Source organism: Camellia sinensis, chromosome 11 (assembly GCF_055761805.1).
Source record: "Camellia sinensis isolate YWXY chromosome 11, ASM5576180v1, whole genome shotgun sequence".
In the NCBI taxonomy this organism is placed as follows: domain Eukaryota; kingdom Viridiplantae; phylum Streptophyta; class Magnoliopsida; order Ericales; family Theaceae; genus Camellia; species Camellia sinensis.
The window spans coordinates 32,593,623-32,609,952 of NC_138971.1; the positions used below are offsets into that span (position 1 = coordinate 32,593,623).

The window sequence follows — 16,330 nt, forward strand, 5'->3', positions numbered from 1 at the left end:
TGTGCACAGAGAGTAAATGATGTGTAAAAATAGAATTATTCATATTTTATTAAGTGTGTGTCTTGCTAATTAGATGTGTAGAAATAAAATTTCCCCAAAGAGTAGTGGTAGTTGTGAAAGTGGTGGTGCATAAAGATAGGGAGATGAAGTGTGGAGGCGTGATGGAGGTAAAAGTAATTTTTTTATTTCATGACTCTCGTTAAAGTTAACTTTTGAGGACATCGGTGGAAGCCAGTGTTATATTTTGTCAAACTAATAGGCCAGTTGCAATTTAAGCAAATTGTTCGAGGAGGTAAATGTAATTTGCTTAAATTTTAGCAGAGTCAACATTTTGGATGCCACAAAGTCTTTTCTGATCGAACTCCGTCTTCAGAACACAAAACTTGGGAGAGATAGCATAGCATCGAAATGGGGCTATGGAAGCAGTAAACAGTTGAGTGTTTGCTGATCAAAAAAATGGATAAGTATGAGACAGAGGAAAGGAAAGAAAGCGAAAGCGAAAGCGATAGCGAAAGAGAAAGAGAGAGAAAGATAGAGAGATGGAAACAGAGAGGGGAATTGGGGAGGGAGATGGGTGAAAATTATTCTGTCTTGCAGAAACTGAAGCATCTAATGACCAGTGAGGCGTGCAATTTGACCGCAGATCAGATAGATCATATCGACTCTTTTTACCATCGGCTAAGATTCCTAGCAATCATTCTCAAGGATATGGACGAGAAGCAGCAGCAGCATGAGCTGAACCACGAAGCTGAAAACCTGCTGATGCAAATTTATTATGTGATCTGCAAGGCAAGACAGCTGATCTGTTTTTTTGATGTTCATGTTCCAGGGCAGAGGGACAGCAACAACGGTGACAGTTTTTTTGATATTTTAATTGGCACAAATATCATGGAAGAGATTAAGACGATCGAGGCAAAAGTGGTGCAGTTTTATGACCAGATAAATCAGATCCAACTCCTACAAGATTGTAAGTCTTTCAATAATGATGTCCATTCGTCAGTGTCAATGTCAATGGAGAACAGAACCATGGTAGATGAAGAAATTACAGTGGGCTTTGATGATGAGGCGTTGACTATAAAACAGCTACTTGCTGGAGGGAAGAAGCAGCTACAAATGATATCAATTGTTGGGATGCCTGGACTCGGTAAGACAACTTTAGCCACAAAACTGTACAATGATCCTTACATCACACACTACTTTCATATTCGTGCATGGACCTATGCTTCTCAATCACCCAGAAAAACAGATATGTTGTTGGACATTTTACGTTCTGTTAATGTCGTCTTTACCGATGAAATTAAAAACATGACCAATGAGAACCTAGGCGAAATGTTGTACAAGCAATTAAAAGGCAAGAGATATCTCATTGTCATTGATGATTTATGGGATATTGGTGCCTGGGTCGATCTTAAAATGTATTTCCCCAATGACAACAATGGAAGTAGAGTTATGTTCACTAGTCGCCTCAAAGAGCTGCCTATTCATACCTCACCTGATTGCCATCCTCATTGTCTGCGTTTTCTCACTGACGAAGAGAGTTGGGAGTTATTACAACGGAAGGTGTTTCAAAATGAAAGTTGCCCTCCAGAACTGATTGGATTTGCGAAGCAAATAATGAAAAAATGTGAAGGGCTTCCACTTGCAATTGTTGTAATAGCAGGACTTCTTGTAAAGAACATGAAGACACAAGAGTCATGGAAACAAGTTGCCCAAAGTGTAAGCTCATACATTGTTAGTGATCCAAACCAGTACTTAGACACACTAGCACTGAGTTACAATCACTTGCCTCGCCACTTGAAACCATGCTTTCTCTATTTAGGAGCATTTCCAGAAGACAATGAAATCCCGGTGCCAAAGTTAATTTGTTTGTGGGTAGCTGAGGGGTTTATACAAAAAATTGGGCAGAGAAGCTTGGAGGAAGTAGCAGAGGATTGCTTAATGGATCTAATTCAGAGAAGTCTGGTAATTGTTGCTCGAAAAGGGTTTGATGGCCGAATTAAAGCATGTCGCATGCATGATTTGTTGCGTGATTTATGCATGAAGAAAGCCAGTGAAATTAATTTCTTACAGTGGATTCACAATTATAAAGACGCTTCTCCTTCTTCTTCAAGTAATTACGAAACAAATAACCAACGCCGCCTGTGCGTACATTCTGACTTCCTGGAAAAATGTGATCAAGTTCTCTTAGAGTCTTATTCTCTAACAGTTGTTCAATCATTATTGTGCTTCAGAAATGAGTTTCGGATAAAAATGAGTTATGGCGACAATCCGTTTGGTGATGTGTGCTCGTTTATTTGTCGGACCTTGAAACTTCTTAGAGTGTTGGACATATGGTACAGGAATGCCTTCTTTTCAAGAGAATTAACACAACTTGTTAATTTGAGGTATTTGGCAATTAATTTGGAAAGTTCTTACGAATTACCGCCATCAATATCCAATCTCTCAAACCTAGAAACACTTATTGTTTCTGCACCATGGCCATGTTGTGATGTTATTCTGCCATGTAATGTTTGGAAGATTCCAAAGTTGAGGCACCTTTATGCAGAAGGAGGAGCACAATATGATGCGTCTTTTTGTTCTGAAGAAGCAGTAACAGATCACAACCATCTCTCTATATTAGAAAACCTACGAACCATCACTAACTTAAACTGTTATGGATTTATTCAGGATTTATTGGCAAGAACTCCTTTTCTTACAGAGCTGGGAATTTGTGGACAACTGTTTTCAGATTCGGGGAATTGGATGTTTCTTAACCTAGAATTTTTAAGACACCTTGAGACTTTGAAGCTATGCAGCAATACTTTCCCCAGATACCTAACTACTCTCAGAGAGGTCAAGTTTCCTGCAAATATTAAAAGGCTAACCTTGAAATATACAGCGATAGACTGGGAGGAGATATCAGTCCTAGGGATGATGTTACCCAACCTTGAGCTTCTCAAATTAGGATATAATGCTGCCTGGGGACAGCAATGGGCAACAACTGATGGTGGGTTTCCTCGACTCAAATTCTTGAAACTGAATGCGCTCAATGTTGAGCGATGGATCACCTGCTCTGATCACTTTCCAAGCCTTCAACAGTTATGGTTGGGATGGTGTAAAGATCTCAAGGAAATACCATCTAGTTTGGGGGATATACTCTCTCTGCAGCTGATTGAGGTGAATTATTGTCATTCCACTGTTGACGAATCTGTCAGGAAAATTAAGGAAGAGCAAGAGAGCATTGGAAATAATTGGTTGAAAGTGCTGATTACTAAAGGTATGTTCTTTTTTATATTTGTGTTTAATTTTTTCTTTTCTCATTTTGGATTCGACCCTACATAAAATAAAAGTAATCTGCATTGTGTATATATAAACTAACCTAAAACTCTATGCACTGTCTTAAACAAATAATTAAAATTTTATCTTAAAAATTAAAGTAATAATTTTAAAATTTAAAAGGAAAAAATAGTCAAAATTGTGTGAATGAGTTGTTTTCATTTAAAATGCACTAAAGTCGTGTTTTAATTGTGTTGTTATTAATATTTTATTTTAAGTATTAACTAATAGATATATATACATATCATTACGGGGATTAGTAATATTTTGAGCAAAAACATTGAATGAATTATAAAAATTACATTTAGCATACAAGATAAATAACATTTACTTTTATATTAGATTTTTTCAAATGACATAACAACTAAATTTTTTAATTTACAATTACATAATAAAATTCATTTAAAATTTGTTAAAATCGAAAATAAATTGGAAAATGAAATTATTTTTTTATTTTATAGAAATAGTAAGCATTAACCCCTTTTCCCAAGCCATCCAAAATGTAGTCATCTCTAACCCGCATCATGCTCCACCTCTAAATCATTTCACTCCTCTTGTTAACCACTATCAACCTGTGTTTTAGTTCCCTTCCTAGACACACTTTTTTATTCCCCTTCCCCCAATTACCCTTACAATTTTCAATCCTACAATCAACCTCTAAGTGAACTTTGTTAGAATCTATACCAGCCATATTCTATGATCTTTATCCTCATTAACTAAACTAAGCCCTTGTAAATAATCTCATCGAATGGATTATAAAAACATGGAATGGTTAGGTCAACTATTAAAAATATGAGGAAAAATATCAAATCAATTAGAAAATGGCTAAAAAAAAATGTCATTTTCATTGGGGTCAAGTATGTCTTATGTTTGGTGCAAGTTATTTCTTGTGTTTGGTGCAAGTCTTTTATGTGTCAGACTTTCATCCAAACAATCCGAATATATAGTGCAAAATTTTTTATTTTACCTCACTGATACGCAATTCTCTTAAAATATGAACCTAAGGTTGGACGCAAGTTTAGATATTCACAAACTGAATATTACAACATTTGTACCAACTTATCTTGACTCAATTCCATTAAATATCTTTTCTTTGTCCTATTCACCACTATAAACCAACATTTTTTACTTTTTAGCTTGAAAATTAATTAATTTAAATATTCTAGCTATAATTAATTATATATATAAGAGAAATCAATCTATACATAATTGAAAACATAAATCTATAAATATTGTCTAAACGTATAGAGTTTTTTTTGTTGTTGATATAAATCATTTTGTTAGCCAATGTTTGTATCATGGATAAAAATAGATAAAAATTCTAATTTGACCTTAATATCTTTGAATTGAACTGCTTAGACCGGTCTTTAGATTTGTTGAACCATTCAACTTATAGTTAGTATTAGAAAATTACATGTATTTAAAATTTGCCCAAATGGTAATTTTGTAATCTACTTTAAAATTTATGAATTTTGTATTTTCAATTCATTGTTCATAAATAAAAATTTTATTTGAAAAATAAGTGAAAACAATAACTATTTTAAGCTGGGTAAATTACACTCACCTCCCTTGAGATTTTTTACAATTACATTGGCCTCTCCTATTTTTTTTTTCAGAAATTACACTGACCTCCCTTGAGGTTTATTTTTTATTTGCAGATTCTCCCTTTCTGTTAGTTGACTGTTAGTTTGACTAATTGTTCTTTTTTTTTTCCTTCTTTTTTTTTGAAAGTCAGTGATTAATTGTTAGATTATTACATTGGGGGGAGGGGGGGGGGTTAGTTTGATTTTGTATAACATTTGAAGTGATTATCGATAAATTAAAAATAAAATAAATCAATTAATTATTTTTTAGGCAAACAAATTAATATGAATCATTGAAGCCAAAGGAAAAATACAAGAACTTGTATGTATGTAATGCAAAATATTATATATATAGATATATATTTATAGTTAAACCATGTGAGTATTTAAAAATATTATTTAATACTATTCAAATAAATACAAGTGGTGTCCCAATTTTATTTTTATTAATTTAGATAGAAAGACACATGTCATCAAAAAAAATTGAAAAAGAAGAGAGTAAGACTCATCAATTTTATCTTGTTTTTTTTAAGACAATTAAACTGTATGATGTCAAGTATTCATTAAAAACTACCAAATAACTTCTCTTATATTTATATAATTAATTTTTTAGTTTGTTTCATCATCACTTTTGTCATAACAATAGGTTATTCCAAAATACATACCATTTTATATGTGACATATGTAAGTTATAACATTTGTGGTGTTGATTACCACAAATATTATAACTAATTTTTTTTCAATCATAATTAAAAAAAAAAATGACTCATAACCAAACACAACATAAGGTATAACAAAAATAATAATCGCATATTTAATGTTTATTAACAAGAATATCTCTAATGTTAAAATTACTAAACTAACCCTCCCATTAACGCCGTTAATCACAGGGAAAGCCAGTGTAATTTTAGAAAAAGAAGGGGAGATCAGTGTGATTGTCAGGAACCTCAATCGAGTTGATTGTAATTTATCCTTATAAGTTATATATTTTATTTACATATATTTAAGATAATTGCATAAAAAATTTGATATTAAATTTTTTAATAATATTTAGAGTTATGCTAGGGACTCCAAATAAATTACCAAATTTTTTACCAAACCTCTCACATAGGTGGGGGACCTACACACGTGGTTTGTGTGGGTCCCACACTCATGTAAGAGGTTTGGTAGAAAATTTGGTAATTTATTTGAGATTCATAACATTTTTCAAATATTTATGCTACATTTGGATAATGATTGAAGGGAAAACAAAATTAAATTAATTAAACAAATATGGTTATTTTTGTACTATTATCTAATTCATTTTTTTTCATATTCTTAACCTAACTAGAACAAAATATAGTTTCTTTCTTTCCATTTTCATTTTTTTTTTCATTTTTTAATTTAACTAAGCATATATCATTTTATGTTTTTTCATATTTCATATTTCATTTTTAATTTTTGTAAATTTTTTGGGAATATGTGATATATATGTATTGAGTAACAATATTCATGTGATCTAATAAGTATATAAAAGTAATTCAAAAAATTATCAAAAAATAAAGTGTATGGAGTATGTGTGTGCGAAAATTTTACCACAACCAATATCTGATCTTCCTCCTAGAATTCTGGGGACACAGTTGTAGAACACACAGCCAGTATAAATCCACGTTTGCACAATTAGAAGAAGAACTAACTCGATTGCTTGTCAACCGAGAGGGTACTCCGATGATAAAGTTAGTAAATTAATATCCCAAGATATTTCAACAAATTAACGGTAACTCAAATTAATACACATAAACTCACGTGCTCTCACACATTGGGGTGCTTATATAAAGGTGCCCTCCTAGAAGTAGTGATCAAGTCAAACACTTATTCCTTTTAGAAATAATGCTAGATGATTCATCTCTCCCAGTTAGGTTATGGTTAGTTAACCTCTCAAAAGAGTCCTAAATAGACCCAACCTAGGAGTCATTCATTCACTAGGATTTTTGTCTTTCACCAAATACCTCAGCCTAGACATGGATTATTTTCATACCTCGGCCAATCACATTCCGCCATGTGGCACTTCAGGCCAAGGTCATGCCATGTGGACATGTCGAAAATTATGTCTCTACACCCTGGCTCCTAGATACTATCACCTCAGGAACCATAACCACAATTAAGGCTACTGAAGACAAAGCTGCAATGACAACTATAACACACCTATAAAACTATCATAAGGATGTAGGATAGCAGTACACAATCCTCTTCTCTATAACAAACTTAGTTAGTTAGAATCTATAACTAATCTAGAGATACGTTGTTTTGTTTCCATGTATACATTGATCACAGACTTCTATGTGTAGTTGAGTTCATAATGAAATAATAGAACATATCTTTTTGCTCTCTCTCTCTCTCTCTATTTTCTTCATGGTATTAGAGTGAATTAAAGTAAGAGGAACATTGAAATTAGTATTAGTCAATACAAAAGGATGTTTGTGACTCTTTGAGACACAACAATGACTGCAAAAAGAAGAACAATCTTTATGAGAAATGGAAAAACCACAAGTTTTTGCTATATGATGAAAAACATCTGAAGAAGGATGCCCTAGTCTGTTATGCCAAGTGGCAGCTGGAGAACTAATACTAGAAAAAACCTTTGAATAGTGATCAAAATGAGAGGGAAGGAAACTGATAGAGACCATTATGATGATGACCTCTACATAGAACTTGGTTGCTGTGTTTGTCCTAAATAACAAATGATTTATCAACAAATGTAATGGTGGAACCATTATCTGATGTGAGTTGATGAACATAAAGCAAAATAGATGAAATTTGTGGAACATGCCACACATTATTAAGTTTGAATTGAAGGAGGGAGTAGATAATTTTGTTGTTTCTTCTCCTAGTCATGTTTCTGTTTCTCCTAATCCTAGTCCTCTTGCTAACGATCATGTCCTCTTCTTCCTCTGTTCCTTTTTCTTTCTCCAGCTGGTGTCAGTCTTGCTATTCCTATTTTACCTCCTCCTTTGCCTCTTAATTCTCATACAATGATATGACTAGAGCTAAAGATGTTGCTCCTACCTCTTCTTTGTGTCTAATAGCTTCTTTACTTCCCAAGATGCAATTGCAATTTGAATTGCACTGTTTTGTTTATACCTGTATTTATTTTGTTCATAATAAGTATGTTTTGATACATGTTAAAAAACATATAAGAAAAAACAGAAGTTTGTGTTTTTAAGATGCTATTGAAATCTACCGTAGGGTCATCATTTGACAAGTGATTTGGCTAGGTTCATATTCTTGGGTAGGCTGGCAAAGCCCGAAAAGGGCTTGGCTTGAGACTAGGTCTGGGTCTAGGTGTTGTAGACTAACTAGTTAGCCCTTGAGAGGTGATCAATCAGCCCATTGGCTCGACCCACAAGCAAAAAATAGGAAAAATGTTTTTTTTTTTTTTTTAAAGATTGTTAGGGTTAGGCACCTCGCTAGCTCTTCAGGGTTTGGGCCTAAAATTTTTGGCTCTGGCATGGCGTGGCCCACTAGAAAAAAATCTATTGAGCTTAGCCATAGAAGAGCTTGGGCACCAATTTCACGAGTTGAGCCAACCTTGCCTGAGTGTACCCACAATGCAAATTGTCAGGTCATGACCTACCATCTTCAGAACTAATCAGTAATTTTCCTCCTATGATGGATATACTGATTTGAGTATATCAAGTGAGCATAGGGCTGGGATAACTATGCTCAAACGAAGTTGATGTTTAAACAACTTACTGAATCTCTTCTTCTAATGCATTTGCTCAAATATAATATTCAGAAAAAATGAGTAGTATCCATTTATCAATTTTGTGTTCGCTATTTGTATTAAGAATAATACCTTCTTTTTTTTATCGTATAATTTAGTAAAATTTCAAAATTATTTCCATTTTTTGGAAACAAAAATGAGACACCAAACAAGTTTTTGTTTCCCATTTTCAAAATGTTTGTAAAACATAAACAAAAGATTAAAACATAAACATTACCAAATGGGAGTTTAAGAGCTCAACCTTGAGAAAAACCGAGAAAGAGTGGGAGGAGATGTTGATCCTTGGCTTGTTACCCAATCTTTGTTGAGAAGTGTTGATATGATATGTATTGAATATTTACCACTCGACCGTAGATCCAACTGTGAATACATAGTTCTCTGTATATTGGTTGTATTTTTTCTAATCATTGCACAACTGCAATGACTCTGGGCGTATGCCTAATTTTGGGATGAATCACTTTCAATCTTGTGTTCTTGTGTGTATGTATAATTTATAATTCCTATTTTGTTCCTTTCCATTATCGTGTTTCACTCATCCTATTCGGTATTCCGCATGGGCAACAACTTGCCAAAGATCTTGATCTAACTAGTGGAAAACTTTGGACTAACCTGTGAGGTACTACATTGAAACATCTTATAATGTTATGTCTATTGTGATGTTTCTATTTTTTTGTCATGTTCTTTTTCTTTTTCTTTTCTGAACTTTTTTTTGTCTTCTAAGATTTCACACAGGAAGATTAACGAGGAATGCAACTTCACAGTGAATTTTAATTTTCTCAAGTGGAATTTCAATGTTTTTGGTAGTACTTGTATATCCTTTGGCTGAAAATGTAAAACCAATTTGATAACATGTTTCAGGATGAAGATTGTTTTGCTTATGGCTTCCCTCGCTTGTTCTGAATCAAACAGAAATGGTGTTTTCAAATGTGCTATCAGAGAAAATGTACCAATTAGAGATTGAGTGTTTGATTGTGCTAGAAATTGCTTGTTAAGTATGCTTGTTATGTAATATAACTATTTGTGAGTGCTCGTCTGTAATATCTAACTGCTGAATTCACCCAAACAAATATATAACTACTGCTTGTGAGGAAATTGGCGGAGTATTATTCTGTCTCGTTGACTGTCAAAATATAAAAATGGAGTAGAGTTTGTGACTTTAAATTTACTTGGTTTAAGCAGATTTAGGTGTTTTGTATGGCTGGCCAGCCACTTCAACTGGGAGGAACAGAGCATCTGAGTTAACAATGTATCTTTTATTTTTCATATAGGTTGCATGCATGATACATCACTTATTCACCATGCATTAATAGTTTTGAGTGGTGGAGATATACAGAAAGAATTTTCATCATTGTGATCTTGATTACAAATGAGTAATGTTATACAACTTGGATTACATTGATCTTAAAAACTACTAAACACATATTAGAAGGTGCTTTATATTCATTCAGCAAGGGATATACAAAGTGTGACGGCCATTCCAGATATCAGTGAGGTTAATTGAAGTACAATACTTTTTATTATTGAGCTGCTGCCATTGTTTATTTCTGCCAACACTTTGACAATTGCAATGTACATGAACCCGCCTGCCGTGAATCCTAGAAACAAAACAAAAATAAGAACAACAAAAACATATTGGGATTATTACTAATGCTAATGCATATGATGCCCTTAGCGTCAAAATGAGCTTGCTCAGATCACTTCTTTAAGAGTTTTTACCTCAATCAAAGATAATTGTCCTTGATCTTAGCCCATGACTAAAGCCTGTGCGACAATAACAGTAAAAGGTGATTATTAATTCTTCAATTGTTTTGGGATTAAAAAATAAGATTCAACTTGCCATACTAAAACGATACTAACCAATGTTGTTCTTGCTAGTGCCACCAGTGTTGAGAGGAAGTCGAAAAAGAGAGCTTTCGAGAGACTGAAACCGGATCTTACCAACTAAGAAGCACAACTACGAATATGGATGTGGACACAGACACAAATGTGGACATGGGACAAGGTGAGTTCAAAAAATGGGGACGTGGAAGGCGGGGACACGACAATATATATTCTATCCAGATTGATATTACATTCACAAACAATCAATATTAACAAAAACTAACTCTAATTCTATTTTTATTTTATTTTTTAAAAAGTACTTTTAAACTAACATTTATAGTTTATATTTTTTTTTATGGATGATCTATTAAGTATTTAAATCTTAAGAAAAAAAATAATAAACATTCAACATTTATCAAAAGCACTAAATAAAATGGGAAAAAAAAACAAATTGAAATGTCCCTAGTGTGTTCTCGAAATGTCCCTGGTGTGTTACCTGAAAATAAATTAATTAAATAAGGGGACACGCCATGTGGTGTATCCCATACCCGGACATGTTTGTGTGTCCGACACGGATACGACACTTGTTTTGCAGTGTTGGTGCTTCATAGCTTACCAAGATTCCAAAATCACGTATTTGCACAAGAGGGTTTAACAAAAGATATAGCACTGAAGGAAAGTTTAATTACATTTAGTGTAGCCCTTTATAATTAAAAAATGAAAAGTTTTTAAGGATGAAATACAAGATTTAGTGTAGCCCAAAGTATGATTATATTCTAATGTGGTGTTCATAGCGACAAAATATAACTACGCCAACATGGCATATCCTTAATGACGCACAACAAAAATATGTCAACAAAATTTAGATCAAATATTTCCTTTAGGATAAATTATGTTAACATGTGGACTAATAATATGAAGTGTCTAATATCATGTTGATCACACTATGAATGTCCTTCTGGGTAAAGATCATGAACTACACACATGTACCAAGTCCAATTCATTCTGCACTTTTGATGTATACATAAAAATAACGGAAAATTACACCAATAGTCCTTATACTTTACCCTTTGTGTCATTTTGGTCATGTAATTTAAATTGGCTTGATTTTGCACCTTACTTTCAAGTTTTTTGTCAATTAAGCCCAATTGAAAATGGCCATTACAATTTCACTGAAATTTCGCACGTGAACAACACTCGTCATGTTTTCAAGGGTAAAATAGTCCATTCGCCCATACCTCATCCAACTTTGTGAGTTACACTTCGGTGTCTCTAAATGCACCTCAAATTTGTGGTTGGACATCTCATTTCTTTGAGCATCCTAATTCCTAAATTCAAATTTTGTTCTTTTTCTTTGAGCACCTTAGTTAACACCAACTTTACCCCCATCCATCCCAACCCCTCCACACCACCACCATTGCCCCATCATCTCTAGCAATATCTCCCCGTCCCTCCCCACGGTGCGCAGCAGTCTCCCTTTCCCTCCCTGCAGCCTGATGCTAGCTCCCTTCCTTACCTGTCAAACTATACCCCTAAACCCCACCTCCCCTCTCAATTTCCTTCCCCACCAGCCGACATGACCGTCGTCACCCGATGCGATCTCCATAAATTTGGTTCGGTGGTTTGTGTCCTAACTACCACTATTTGTTTAGTGGTATACATCTGAACCACCATCATTTTTTTGGTGACGGTGCTCTACAATTTCAAATGAAAAGGAAGGAAGCAAGGACGGGAGAGCTCTAGGGTGGGTGTGGCTAGCAGCAATGGCATCTAGGTGAGGAAAAAGGGATGAGGCGATTGTCGGAGTGGGATGGAGAGGGGGCATGGAACGTGGGGAGCGACTGGGGGGTGGCGGGTGGAGTTGGAGAGGCTAGGGAGGGGAGTTAGAGAGGGAGGGGGCTTGGGTGGCTATTGGAGCTGCTAGTGGCACCAGCTAGCCAGGGCAGAAGATGGTTGTATGGTTTAAGGATTTTTGGTAATTTCATTTAGGGGTATAATGAGTTGCATTTAGAAGCTATTACACTTAATTAACTTGCTCAAAACTAATATTATATATATAAAGAGAGAGAGAGAGAGAGAGAGAGAGATGAAGCAGTTGGTGGGTGTTAGGGAAGGCAAAGGAGAAGGGGGCTTTAGGTAATGGAGAAGGGGTGTTGAGGATGAATGCAACAAAGGAGGAGCACGGTGCAGCAATGGCAATGAAGAGGTAGCAATCTATCCTTCCAGTAGAGGCAAAGACCTTCAATGGCAACGGCAATGGCAATATCAGTCGATCTCCTTCCTCTCCTTTCCCCCCCTTCCTCTGACCCATTCACTTTATCTTCCCTCTTTTCTTTTTCATTGATTTGTGGTGGAGGGTAAATTGATTTGAGAAACGGAGTGGTTTGCAGAAAGGCGGGTTTGCTGTGGTTGAAAGGAGGTGATTTGGCAGATGAGGTGTTTTACAGTAATGGGGTAGTAGAGGGAGACTATGCTGGTGGTTGGGATTGTTGTTGATGTTGACTAATGGAGATGGCAATGGAGAGGGTTGAGTAGTTAAATGAATATTTTATTATTATTATTATTATTTTTATTGCTAGACGATTGTTGGATGATGTTGATGAGGTGTGTTTCAGGCTGGTAAAAGAAGGTTTGGGTGGCAAAAAGGGGGTTTTGGTGATGGTTGACAGAGTGGTTGATGGTAGCTGATAGTAGTTGGTGGCGATGGCAGTGGAGGGGTTTCAGCGGAAGAGGGTTTGGGTGGCAGAAGTGGTGGTTTTAAGATGGTGGTGATTGCCAGCAGTGATGGAAAAAGGTGGTGTGCATGGTGTAGATACCCGGCATAGATGATGGAAGGGGGGGATGGTTTGTGTTGGTTTATTAGGGAGAAAGAAACAATCATTGTGCAGGGTAGAGAGAGAGACAGCTGAATAGACCATTATGCCCCTGAAAATTGGTTGTGTACAGCACATGCGAAATTTCCATAAAAAATTGAAATGATCGTTTTCAATTGGACTTAATTGACAAAAAATTTAAAATTAAGGGACAAAATCGAGTTGATTGAAATTACAGAGACCAAAATGACAAAGGGTAAACAATCATATTTATCATAAGAAAAGAACCAGAAACAACGTTCATCAAATAAGTCTAATTAATTTTGCACTTCTACCCATAGTATATAATTTTAGAAGATGCTACAATACATAAAGAGTCAGTATCAAGCCTAGTAGAATATATGCAGTTAGTTATGGAGTAAAATAACCCATCAATTCACATGTTTTTGTAAGAAACGAGACACTTTGCATGCTTGCATCCTTAAGCCAGGCCAAGAGTGAAAAGAATTTTAGCAGGGAAGACAATTTAGTGACAACACAAAATACCCATATATATGCACTTATAATATGCAAATACAACGATGTACTGTGTGAGGATCCTTTCCGAATCTTTAGAATTAACTAGCTAAAGAACTTATTATCTGAAATTGATATCAATATAATGACATAAAATTGAATAGTCATTTTCTTTATTAAAATCTCCATAGAAAATGAAGGAACAAGAGGGAGAAGCGAACCTCTTGAGGAAGCTCATGTGCAAGCAGAAACAGAGTTCTTGACCACCCGCCAACTGATCCATAAAGGAGGAAGCACTTCCCAAAGCCATCCCATCAGTAAAATTGTGCTGAAATGTTACATGTCACATTGAAATGCTTCAGTTTTCAGTCAAATACATCAATTAAAAATGAAAAAAATTCCCTATAGAATTGTAAAACCCTTACATGTGTGTGTCCGCTAAATCTATATTCATGGACAGTAACACCAATCATAAAGAAACAACATTACCATTGAAATTTAAATTAAAAAATAATAATATAAATAAAAAAATTAAAAAAACATATTACACACCATCGGAGAAGAGGTTAAGGTAATCAAACACAAGATTTGATGGAGAATGAGAAAGTTCTTTTTCGACCACAGATTTTATATGGTGGGTGGAGCCATTTGCAGCATCTGAAATGTTTTCTTTTCCAGCACCACTGCCAGTTTTTCTCCGCAAAAGTGAGGATCAAACATAAGTTTCAATAACAAACAAGTTGCAGTAACGATTTTAATAATAATAAATAAATAAATAAATAAATAAAAGGGGGCATGCGCCAGTGGGGCGTGAAGACAGTCCTAGCTTTATTGGAACCTTGAATCCAAGTATTTGATATTATTACCACTTTTCTTACCAAGTAAGCTAGCGGGCATTTTGAAGGCCCTGCCAATTTACATGATGAAGTTTTGTTCAAATATAAGGAATCCTAATCATTCCCGAATACTTGAAAGGGTAAAAAATCCACATGTCCAATGGAAAAGGTTTGCATTTTAATAATTTCGATACATTGTTATATCCTGGTCAAAAGAGAACCACCCTCGTGATTTGAATTACCCAACACATCAGAACCATGTGACATCATGCTCCCATTCAGGTTCCTCAAACCAAAAAGGTAAGATTCGATAATGGATTATGTTTCCATGAAATAAGATACTTCATCAAACGTTATAACATTTCAGTCAACAAAACATATTTGATATGAAATTGTTGTGCACTAGCAGAACAATCCCACTAGATATATACATTTGTTTTTCAATGTGTTATGTTTTTGACTTTCTTTGCCACAAAACTTTGTAATTTATTGAGGTCTGAATCATTATTTTTGATCTTGAACAAACAGAAAACTAAAATTAAGAATAAGAAAGGCAACAAACCATATTTCATTTCATGCTATTAGAATATTCTATCACAATGATATTAGCAACTGTGGAAAAATTATTCTGAATGAAGAAGAAACAATCTCTTTTGCATGTAACAGATACAGATCAGAGATCGATATATGTCACATGTGTTTGTATACATTTGTGGCTAGAGACAACTCTTTCAAAAAAAAAACAACAATTCTAGTCTACCCCAGCTGCTGCCTGACTATAATTCTAGGTCCACAAACAGAAACCAACCTTGTTCAAAGTTGATCATAACCTACCAGGAAAAATCACAATCATCTTACCTTCCGAAGAGATTCAGGCTGATTTTTCTTTTCAGACCCTTCGTCTAAAACCTTCCCTTGAGATGACATTTCTGATACACTCTCACTCTTTTCATTGAGAGACTGCTGCTGAATCTTGTCATCATTCAACTTTTTACTATTCTTATGATGATGATACAGAAGGCCTAAGAAGCATGGACACGGACACGGACACGCGACACAACACAGACACGTTTATTTTCAAAAAATGCAGGACACGACACGTGGGGGACATGCATGAAATATATAATTTTATATATTTATTATATGTTATATATATATGAATATATCATTCAAAGATAATAAAAAAATGCAATATGACACTAATTCCTATAAATTTATATGGTTTTTGTTTTATTATTGTATCTTAAGTTGTTTTATTCAAACTTAAAATTAGTTTCACATGTGTTTAAGTGATAGACATGTGTGTTTAAGTGATTGACATGTGTCCTCCAAATGTTGAAAGAGTGTCCGGGTCTTTAAAAAAAATTATATATATGACACGTTTTGAAGAGTGTCAGACACGTGTCCTAAGAGTGTCCAAAAGAGTGTCGGTGTTTGACATAGACACAACACAGATACGTCACCTTTTTAGAAGTGTCCGTGCTTCTTAGGAGAAGGCTACGATTGGAAATTAGTTTAAAAGTGGCTTACAGCCAGCAAGCTCAATGACAAGTACGCGAAAAGTGGTTGCACAAAGCCTCTCAATAACAAGCCAGTGACAACTGCCTTAAATGCAATCATTTAATGACAAACAAGTGCCAAGTACAGCCACTTTAGTGACAAGTAGTTGAGAAGATGCTTACA

The 16,330-nt window shown here is 34.7% G+C and overlaps 2 protein-coding genes across 12 annotated transcripts in view; one reads left to right on the forward strand and one right to left on the reverse strand.

Moving 5' to 3' along the window:
- Positions 1-16,330, reverse strand: part of LOC145801898 (uncharacterized) — a 598,157-nt gene that overhangs the window by 266,686 nt on the left and 315,141 nt on the right. The gene's annotated exons all lie outside the window — the stretch shown is intronic.
- Positions 306-10,810, forward strand: LOC114314268 (putative late blight resistance protein homolog R1A-3). 3 transcript variants are annotated; one of them, XM_082893697.1, is made up of 2 exons: positions 306-3,256; positions 9,520-9,753. In XM_082893697.1, exons 1-2 carry the CDS (start codon positions 457-459, stop codon positions 9,522-9,524), a joined length of 2,805 nt encoding a protein of 934 aa, XP_082749823.1. In that variant the 5' UTR covers positions 306-456; the 3' UTR covers positions 9,525-9,753. The 3 variants fall into 3 exon arrangements, with proteins under 3 accessions (XP_082749823.1, XP_082749821.1, XP_082749822.1); XM_082893695.1 differs by lacking the exon at positions 9,520-9,753 and adding an exon at positions 10,537-10,810 and having other exon boundaries at positions 329-3,256; XM_082893696.1 differs by lacking the exon at positions 9,520-9,753 and adding an exon at positions 10,546-10,810 and having other exon boundaries at positions 329-3,256.